At 37.3% G+C, this 11158-nt stretch overlaps 1 protein-coding gene across 1 annotated transcript; it reads right to left on the bottom strand.

Annotated features, from left to right (window-relative positions):
• Positions 1-7164: 7164 nt before the first annotated feature.
• LOC143582817 (protein LURP-one-related 11-like) lies at positions 7165-8363 on the bottom strand. The gene is made up of 2 exons (XM_077065304.1): positions 8101-8363; positions 7165-7581 (listed from the first exon to the last, which is right to left on the bottom strand). Exons 1-2 carry the CDS (start codon positions 8335-8337, stop codon positions 7246-7248), a joined length of 573 nt encoding a protein of 190 aa, XP_076921419.1. The 5' UTR covers positions 8338-8363; the 3' UTR covers positions 7165-7245.
• Positions 8364-11158: the final 2795 nt, after the last annotated feature.

Here is an 11158-nt window from a genome sequence, read left to right as displayed (position 1 = left end):
TGCAGGGATTTCTAATAAGATCTATCAATGACATTTGGATTGTTATTAACAAAACAATTGATAATGAAGTATCTCAGCATATGATGGCTGGTTTGATTTGAAATGATATTCATTGAAATTCTTAAAGATCATAAAGGTCTTCAACTAGCAAACTTGTTCATCATACACTTTTTAATGAAAGATTTTGTTTTGAGTGAACAAAATCTTCAAAAGATTTTATCCATGTTGGAAGATCATTTTTCGTTATTTTTCTTATGATTTCTTATTTTCTGTAGTTTTTCTTTTCTTTTTAGATTTTTAGGGGGATAAATTAGAAAAGTACAAAAATAGTGTTTTTTGGTATTATGGAAAATATAAAAATACACTATGAAAAATTAATCCAATCAAAATGGGAAAATGATGGTACATTGACTTAGCATACCTAACACATGGACAAATTAGACTAAAAATTGTCATAAGCTCAAATTCATGATGTGTTTGATAGGTTTGACAACTCAATTAAGTGCTGATGTGATATAAACTTAAATGCTTATCAAATCTAGTGGTATATCATCTTGAAGTATGGTTAATATTTGTACTAAAGTACTTAAAAGTTTAAAAACTGTTCTGCATACATGCGTTCATATTGCTAGGAAATTCAACTTATTTTCTTAATTCATTTTGCAACGAAATTCAGCTTTATTTTTGCTGTAGTCTTGTATTCTCTCTGCTGATAAGACTATCCGACCTGAGAGTTAAGACCCCGAGTATTCTGCTTTATTTTCTTTGGTGTTTCGTATAAAGCCTTGGATCATTAACGTGTGAAAGTCATATATCGACCTGAATATTAGGGCCTTATACACTTCAACTTATTTTATCTTTCTTACTTAGTTAAAATAGACTCTTATCTGTGTGTAGAAATACCGATCTTAAGGGAAAATTTTAAATTCTGCTTTATTTTCTTTATATTTTTTGGCTTGGTACATGGTTAAGTCGCTTATTTGATAAATTGAAATACATGTTGTTTGATAGAGATTGTGTTTAATATGTGCGGTCCACATATGATTTGTGCTTAAAACTATCATAACTACATATCATAAGGCAGCAAAACGTTTTTTGTCTGAGTTTAAAGTAGACAATTATATATACAATCATCTTTGGATAATGAGCATAATAATGTTGAAATGGATCTGTAGCTAAATGCATTACCAGTCAATATGATTCCATGTTGTGATCTTTCTCACAAAAAAATATAATTTATTTTTACTGCCTAGTTTTGTTGTTTTATTTTTTGTCGATATTAGACAAATTAAAAAAGATTTTAGATGTGTTTTGATAAAAACTTTGAAAAACCAAAAATATTTTGGGTGTGTTTTAGCATAAACTTTGTAAAATTCATAAAGATTTTCTTTCCAATTTATTTTTGATCTTCCGACAAGTAATATATATTTTCAAATTGATTTGTCGTGTTATCAAAATGTTTTCACCACCATTACACATTTCTAGTCACACATTTATGATATTAAAATGCTAAATCAAGATTTGGAACTTGACTGCTTATTGATGGAATGTGTTGGTTGATTGCAGTTTTGAAAGACTTAGCATTTACTCAATCCTTGTATCTTCTCAAGATGGTGAGCTGAAGATGAACAAGAGAGTTTAAGTTAAGGGAGAGTGAAGATTTTGATCGTGTGTACAAGCTTGAACCTGATAAAGATTGAAGACATATAGCTAATGACAAGGGGGAGTTTGCTAGTTCATTTTCTATATGCCATTACTTGTACAAAGACCACATGTGAAGATCAACTGAAAGCAAAGAGACAAAGACATAGCTTGATGAACTCCAACAATTGTCAATGGGAGTTTGTTAGTACACTAAAAGTGACAAGTGCTGAGAGTTTAACAAATTATTCATTTAGTTTTTGTATTAGGTTCTATATGATGTTTAGAATGTGTGTTTGGTATTTTAAGTCTCATATGCATCGTTAATATGACATGAAGAGAGCCATACGCTTAAGTGAAAGATTAGAGTCATACGCTTAGAGTGGAAGCAAATGACACTTCATACGTCTAACTTAGAGGAACATATTAGGCGTATGTATGGTCACTCAAACATAATGGGTAGGATGTGGCAGTTAAGGTGAATTAGTGCTAGAACTCTATGGTAGCGTTTGAAATGCAGTAATGACGGGAAAATGAAATGATTTATTATGTGGGAATGAAAAAAAGTGATGTTTAGTTGCTCAATGAAATGGAATCATCCATTACACATGGAATCTCATTCCATCAAAACCATTCATTCCCACCCCCCCGGTTTTTCATTCCATTCCTCCTTCACCGTACTTTCTCAGCAACACCACCACCTAACAACAACAACCACCACCACCACCACCATCTCCACCACCTTCACCTGACCATCGCCACCTCCACCACCGCCACCACCAACGCTACCACCGCCGTTGCCACCGACGTCGCCGTAACCATCATAACCGTTATCATCGCTGCCGCTTGACCATCACCACCACCACCACTTTCGCTGCCAAATCGCCACCATCATCGCCGCCACCCTACCATCGTCACACTACCAATGCTACCATCCCACCCCCTGCAGCCTGACAGACACCGCCACCACCGTCGTCGCCACCATATTCGTCGTCGGAGCTACCACCGTCACCATTGCAGGGTTTTTTTATTATTTTTATTTTTTATTATTTCTTATTTTTAATTATTTTTTTGGTTAAAAAATATTTTGAGATATAAGTGTTTTTTTTATTTCTATTTCATTCATACAATTGTTTTGGATACCAACCAACAAAAAGTAATAATTCATTTCATTCCTATAGGTTAACCAAACAAGACAAAGGAATGGTAATGATCCATTTCATTCCCTTGTCTATTATATTCCTTCTCTCATTCCATTCCCCATTCATTCCATTATCTCCAACTAAACATACCCTATGTGTGTGTTCACTTTACAAGCCTATAGGTAGAGATCGAACACACTTTCATTGTAACCGATTGTAACATTACTCTGTTCGATTGATGAATGAGCTTCAACGAGTCATTAGTTGCATCATGTGTTCATTATCATTCATTTTCGCTTACCGATTAGCTCCGTAAACGGATTCCACATATCTACGGTGTGTTTGTAGAATCGTTCATATATTTCGGATCTGTATTGGGACCTACATACTAGTACCATCAACGAATCGAACCAATTTCTGACCTAACATTGATACCAGTGTCGGTACCGTGACAAACTGAGCCTATTATGACTAGTATTGATATTATTGGAAACAGTGCCGGTATTTGTTTTTATAGTTTTCCTTCTACATAAAACACGTGCCGATATTCTTTTGAGCATATCACAACTTTATTTTCAGATTTTTATCTTTTCATTACTATAGCAAGTGTTAGTATCATAACGAATGAACCAATACCAACCAAATTCCCGCCACATCATGCCGTAGAATCCTATCGGCTGATTTCAATGTGAGAACTAGGGGTGTGCATAGGTCGGTTTGGGGCAGTTTTGAGCCAAACCCATAACCATGACCGATATGTTGGTTCATGGATAACCATGACCATAACCGACCCATTACGGCGGTTTTGGTTAATCGGTTTTGTAAGTTATAGTGAATCGGTTATGGGTCGGTTAACCGTAATCAAAACAATGTAATTGGGTGTGACATTCATGACAAAACCGGATACACCTTAGTATTCACAAACCGAATAAGCGATTAACCGCTTATTGCATATCGAACGAATGGATAATCAAACGGGTCTGATTATGACCCAGATACCTCGGGGGGCCATCTATAAGTGATATACGTTTAATATAAGCCAATATATTGATATTATGGCCTTAGTACGATAGCAAACCAGTTAAACAAAACATGCTCGTTTAACTACTCGCTATGGATGTAAACGCGAAAGATAGTTACGAAACAAGCATGTATCATCCGTTAAGCTGAAAAAGACCTACAAAACATTTATCTGTAATGTTTTAAGCGATCCGTGAAAATATTTTGATTTTAACAAACAAATTATATGTTTTTATAAATTTACAAAAAAAAAATTGGTCGAAAAACACTCATTTTCACGCTGTTTGACGTACCCGATATATTTTTCTCGTCAAAAACCGAACCCGAAATAAACTTGGACTCGAGATTTAATGTTTGGGCTTGCTAAAATAGATTAGTGGGCCAATATTGGGCCCAATAAAGGGCCCAATACCCTCTCGTACGTAACAAGGGGATTAACCCCTTGATATATAATATTTTACATAAGATATTTTCAAGCTTCTTCAAGACATTTCAGCTAATACTTTCTGGACTTTCATGCACACAACACAAAACTTAAGGTAATCTTCATGTATTAATCATTTTTAAGCATGTTTGATTATAATTTTTCCATAAATATTGATCCTTGATTACCAAAAATCATTTCTAACCATGCAAAAACCTTAGAAGTGGTCCAAAAATATATTTTGATCATACACATGGTTTGGAACCTGGTTTGATAAGTTTTTTGGCCATAAACACGGATTAAAGGGTTTAAATCACGTTTTTACGATTCAAAAGTTCAGTTTAAAGCCCTAATCGAAACCCTAAGTTTCAAAGCTGGTCTTGTGATGATACATGCTTGGTTTTGTGATATAGGACCTGTATCTATCTTACATAGAAGCACACAAGCCCGGAAATTGGAATAAGAGACCAAAAACGAGCGAAAAACGCAAAGGTAATGTTGAAATGCTCGATTACGAGCTGTTTAGGATTCGATTGTGATGTGTATATTTTTAGGTTATTAAAAATTTTTTTAGGGACATCAGGGACCATATCATTGAGTCCCTGTTCAAATTTGATAATTTTTCGACCATCCGAGAATATTTGGCGAATTTATTACCAAATTTGGGAGTTTATTTGGGAAAAATAGTTAAAATGCTTAAAAAATTATGAAATTTTGTGGGGAACTCAGATTTGGTATATTATGATCACATATGAAATTTGGGGTCATTTAGAAAACCCTAAGTATGTCTTATGTATTTGCATTTATTTGAATTTTCATAGTCGTTTTTGGCTCGGAAATGATATTTGGCAAGATTGTTAGAGTTTGGGATTTTTCCAGGTTGTTTTTGGATAGATTCTGATCACTCATAAAATTTGGTGGAATTTTTGGAGATCGTTTGGTATAATCGGACGACTTTCGGGCTAAATATAGCTGATAAAATGAATTTTTATAAATTAATATATCAGTAAATAATTCCAGAAATATTTTTATTAAAATCTACATATTTTAATTGATAAATGAGTAAATTTTCATAATTTAAGGATTAACAGATAATTAATTATGCTAATTTAAATATTAAACAAATTCAATTCTGATATAAACCGACGAGTTCGTGATTAACGAACCTGTTGTAATATCAGAACACCAAGAGTGATCAAAAATCATATTTTTGGATTAGTTAAGTAAAAAAGAACTTTTTATGAGAAACCCGGACAATTTGGATAAATTGTGCGTATTTTTCTTCAAATCAAACTGAATAAACGAAAACGAGCCCCGTGACGAATCCAGAACCCCAATATGTGATCTTTCTTTATAACTTAATCATTTTATCAGCCAACACATTTACCCAAGCTTACATCCCCATAACTGTTTTCTGAACGCATAAACAAATAGCTTGGCCCAACTGGGAAAACGGAGAAACTGAGCCAAGTTCGGTCTTAAGTGAACAACATCACAATCTAAACCTACTGACACTTTCTGGGTGTTACAGCTACACCCAGACTAGCTATACAGCCCAGTTTAGTATAAAGATTATAATAATATTAAAATATTAATATTATTATAATATGGACTATAGAGACTAAGAGATAGCAATGGAAACGAACTCAGACCTGACCTCGCACTGAGTGCCTACAAAACTGTGAGTTTCATGACCACCCCACTTTAAACTTCTTTTACGAACTTTTGGGGAGAAAAACATGTTGATATATATTTATATACTCTGAATTGTTTGATGATGGGAATTATCTAAGTGCTACCACACAAAAGTCCCCACGAACACAGTGATTAACTTCGAGCCGGTGGCTTGTGAATAGTACTATTGGTTTGACAAACCCAAACGGAATCGGCCTGGTTGCCGTGTCACATAGCGTCGTTTGCACATGACCATACTTATACAAACAGGCTATGTAGTGTTAGATATAGCTACCGGGGCATGTTGTGGGCGGAAGGGGAGCCACAATGGTTGATTGGGCGTGGGAAATGGATGCACGCAGCACAGACAGTCAAGGCTTCACTGTAGCCTAGCATAATTACATCATAAACATGCAAACAGACGTACTTGTGAACATATATGTATACATACATACATACGTATTTACAAACTGTGATTGTTATATGCATAACTGATTTCTTGAAACTCGTGAAACTCACCAACTATTTGTAGTTGACCCGTTTTAACATGTTTTTTAGGTACTGGATTGGATTAGAAAGTCAATGTGCTACGTGTTTGACTTGCGATCAATGCTGGGTGAATTGATGCAAGTGTGCTAATAGGAAGTAAAGCCGCTTAACGGGCTGGATTTACTTTGTATCACCTAGTTGTAAATGAAGTTAGATCAACGTAAAATATTATAAAGTAGTTTGTATTGTTCTTCATAAACAATGTGGTTGATATCAGAGGTGTCTGTTACATTTTCGTTTTACGTTTCCGCAAATCGCTTAACGGGGTGTGACATTGGGCCTAAAAGTTTGGTACCAAAACGTCATGACATAATCTAACAAAGTATATAATCCATAATATTAATACCAAATATTCAAAAAAAAAAAGAATGACATTATATAATTCAACAATGAAATTCAACTTAATTTGATAACAAACATTGAACCAAAAACATCAAATGATATAATCCAACATGTTTGGTGGAAGTTGATCCCAAACATATTGTTGGTTAAATAAATGGGTCGGTTCGGTTATAGCGGTTTTGAAATGATCTTTAACCAAAACCGACCCATATTTGGCGGTTTATAAAAATTCATTAAATAGACCCAGCATTATGTCGGTTAAAATCGGTTCAGTTATATCAGTTATGGTTCAGTTTAACGGTTATGACAGTTAAATTGCTCGCCTCTAATGAAAACTATAACGAAAAGATATTACGACTCGGAGAAAATTTGGTTGATGGTGTACATTTGTGCATTCATATCCTACGCTGCTACAAATATTTTCCATACCTTAAACATTTTTTTTTATTTCAATCAAATTTGATTATTTATCAACCCATAGACCATGACGATTGCCATGATTAGCGAATGGTCCATATGGGGTTGTACTGTTAATGTAAATACATCATCTCCAAAGTTGATCCCTGTGGCTGTTTGCTTTTGTTTAATCTCCGCGATTAGTGCGCCTTCTTCATCTTCGTCAACAATCTTGAACCCAAATTTCCCATCCATTCTAACAATATGGTATGCACATCCATCACACAAACTCACGCATATACTTCGGTTTTTTCTTACTCGAAACCATAGTTGTTTCTCCGAACTAGCATCATCCCATTTATATCCATCCCAGCATCCAAATAAGCTAAATTTCTGCAGCCGCAAGGCAACTATTAGCCAAGTTTATTATTTATCACAGTTAATATTATTTGATTAATAATCATTTATTTTAAGTTTGATAGTTATTAATCCATAATAAAAATATAATATAAAAGCACTTGATTTTAAAATAATCTAAAAGTTATTTGTTTCAATGTTAATTGCTAGGTTAAAAGTAAATTTTACAAATTATGGGCCGCAAAATATCAAAAATCTATTGGGGTTAAAACCGGTTTGCCGGTTTAAACCTGCATTTTAGAAAAAAAAACTGCAGGTACGATGATATAGGAAACCGACCCAAAATACGGGGTTTAAAATACCGGCCTTATGTTACGATTGTTATTCATGTTTTATCATTAATTATCTAGTAATTGCGGTACACCTTTATGTGTAATGCGAGAATAATGGTTGATCGATATATGAAAAGCCCTGAATTAACCAGGTTGCCGATGAATCTACATCCATGAATAAAAAAGACGAATTGTTATGCGTGTATTTGGGATGAAATGGTACCTTTTGTAGTAATGAAAATAGGACTTTGCCTCGAATATCCATGAGATAAACTTCTTCACCACTTTTGTTGTCGTAATTATCAACCCGATAAATGATTTCACCTTTTGAATTATATACGGTGCATCCACGAGTGTTGAAAACTAAAGATTTCATCCATATTGTGAAAGATTCAGGCTTTAAAGTTATGTAAGAACAAGGAGAAGAATGAGAAGATATTTTAGGATAAACCCTAGACATTGAAAGAGAAAAGAGAGCAAGTTTTTTTAGATGATGATGAAGTTTGTATATACATATACACACATATTCACCCATGTATAGATCGACATAAGAAAACGGTAGTTATTTTATATGAATTTGCATGTGGGTCAGCTTCTTGAAAGAGAATTCATGTATGTCCAAGTGACATAGATGGCTCACATTTTAGGACCCCACCGTTTAATACATAAATATTAGATTTTCTTTTTATAAATAATTCACAATTATATATGGGTCTTGAAGAAACACTAAGTGACCCGGTACAGATTATAGATAATCTGGGGGTTAAGTAATGTTTCCCACGGATGAGGTCTAGCTGAGAAGGCTGTTCTTCAGGAGACCTGCAAAACAAACACCGTAAGCTCGTCACTGAGAAGGGGGGTTCCTCCTTGTGACCACCCTCCGGCGTGAGAATCAGACTAGGTTGCTCTGAATATAAGTGTATATTAAGAGATTGCTAGATAACTGGATAGCAGATGATCTTACCATTCCAAGATGTTGGAGTATTTATAGCCGAAGGTAGGTTTCCTAGAAGGTACAGCCGGCTGAATAGTATTCCTGTTCTACCAACAGTGGACTATGCACAGGCCATACTGGTTGGTGGATAGATTACGGCCAACAGTAACTATGTCGGCTGCACTATTCCTCCAACTGTGGATTATGCACGTCCTACCTACTGTAGATTATACGCAGGCCATGCTGGTTGGTGAATAGGTTACGGCCAACAGTAACACTATCTCACCAACTGTAGGCTGCGCACGCCCTACAGTAAGGGTTGGTGAGTAGGCAGCGGCTAATAGTGACAAACAGTACTAGAGGGTGCTCCTCCTCGCACTGTTGTCGGTGAGCTGTCACCCTGTGATTGGCTCATGGGTTGTTCTGGTCAGATCGTCTGTCCTATCCATACCTTGGTAGGTATAGTACAGAAGATCTTTCAGAATCATACAGACTGGCTCATTTAGGCGGGATTGTTCCCGCCTTGCTCATTCCTTCATGTGACTACTGAAGTATCTATTGTCTTGTGCGTGTAGCCCTGCTGTCCGCGGGTAGCCTTCCCTGATGGCTTGTATCCGCAACTGCGGGAACAGGCGGGGTACTTCACCATTGGGAGGCTTTCCCTGCGTGTACAGCTTGCGTACTGCGCGTAAGGTTCTATGAGCATGGTGGGTCCTGCGGGAGCAGATGGTCTTTGCGCAGACGTCCCTGTTTAAGGTGAGTCTTGCGGGACCAACTGGGCTCTGCTGGGACCTACCTCTTCAAGTCCCCCCAGTCCAATGTTCTTCTCATGAATGTTCAATAAAGTGAGGTGAACTTTTGGACTTTAAGCAAGGGGTTTTGAAAAGGTTTTTAGTTTTAAGGTTCTCCGTGGGGATTCTTCCCGCGGATTTCCTAATGTCACTTGCAAAAATTCCCGATTTTTTTGCTTGATCTTTGGGTATGATGCGGGTAGGTATGTAACCTTCTCGCAAGTCAGGAACGTTGAGTCTCACTTGTGTGGATTCTCCTTGAGGTTTCAGTGGTTTTGAACATAGTGATCAATTATGTTTAAACCACCAATTCCATCCTAGAGCCTCAAAACAATGTATTTCTCGACGTTCCCGCTATGCGGGGATGTTATTTCCGTTTCCACAAGCATTGCCCAAAAGATCCTTCTTGGTTTCAATTCCCTGCGGAGCGCTAGGTATGTGAAGGGTTTTGCCTTGACACTGTACCCGCGCTCGTCTTACAGTTACTTTACTTTCAAGGTACCTCTGGCGTCAATTCCCTGCGGGTGCTAGGTATGTGAAGGGTTTTGCCTTAACACTGTACCCGCATCCGTCTTATGGTTACTTGGTTGCCAAGGTAAGGGGTATTTTCCCGCTTACTTTTGAATCTTTTTGAATTTTGAATTTTGAAATTCGAAAGGTTGGTAAGGATAAGAACAGTCCAGACATCTGAAACGTCGTGCGACGGTTTCTTCTGACTGTGTCAAGACGTGCAGGAAGTTATGGTGACGTGACAGAACATGGTCATTCCAGTCGCTTTTTCAGGCGCGTGGGCACGATTTTCGGGCGCGTGGCCGCGAAATTACTGGCACGCGTCCTGTCAACAGCTGTTGCCAGCTTGCTTTTTGCCATGTGTCATAGTTTCATTGCACCTTCGATTTCTCTCTCCTCCGCATTAAATTCACCGCATTAATTGCGATTACTATATAAAGGGGGAGAGGGTTATTCGCAATTCACACTTTCCACTCTTCTCTTCATCTTTAAGGCGATTTCCGGCGAATACTCCTTTATTTAATCGAGCATTCTCTCGAAATCGTTTTCTTCTTCCTCTGCAAGATGTCTTCACGTGATGCTGAAGCTGTGGCCGAAGACAGGAGTACTGCTGGCGAGTGCCAGTGTGCTCTGCCCGGCGATCAGTACCGGTATGTTGTCAGGAAGTTCATGCTCGATCCCCTCGAGCCTGAGTTTCCTGAATCCCACCAGACCGTGTACGATGCCCCCAGAGGCAAGATCGGGGTTTATGCTGCGTTTTTTGTCTATGGGAATCTTAGATTCCCATTGACAAAATTTGTTTACCGTGTCCTTGAGAGGCACGGTGTTCATTTGACCGAGCTGCACCCCATGGCGATCGCCAAGATTCGCCATTTTGAGTGGGTGTGCCGGATTTTGGGCATCGAGCCCCATGTGGACCGCCTGATGACCTTCTATACCTGGAGGTGCATCTAGGGGTGGTACACCCTGACGACCCGCATTAAGGGTCTGAAGATTTGCGACACCGAGCGCAGTCTTCGCGCGTGGAAGCAGGAATTCTTCTACAT

The sequence above is a fragment of the Bidens hawaiensis genome, unplaced genomic scaffold (genome assembly GCF_021521415.1).
Source record: "Bidens hawaiensis isolate Kalapana, Puna unplaced genomic scaffold, B.hawaiensis_p1.1 tig00032018_1, whole genome shotgun sequence".
NCBI classification, from domain to species: domain Eukaryota; kingdom Viridiplantae; phylum Streptophyta; class Magnoliopsida; order Asterales; family Asteraceae; genus Bidens; species Bidens hawaiensis.
This window is presented reverse-complemented; position numbering and strand designations above follow the sequence as displayed.

Bases quoted from the DNA above. Each gene is read 5' to 3' on its own strand.
- LOC143582817 (XM_077065304.1), bottom strand. From the start codon at position 8,337: ATGTCTAGGGTTTATCCTAAAATATCTTCTCATTCTTCTCCTTGTTCT. The intron at 7,582-8,100 runs GTACCATTTCAT...TTGCGGCTGCAG, and splicing joins TATTTTCATTACTACAAAAG to AAATTTAGCTTATTTGGATG.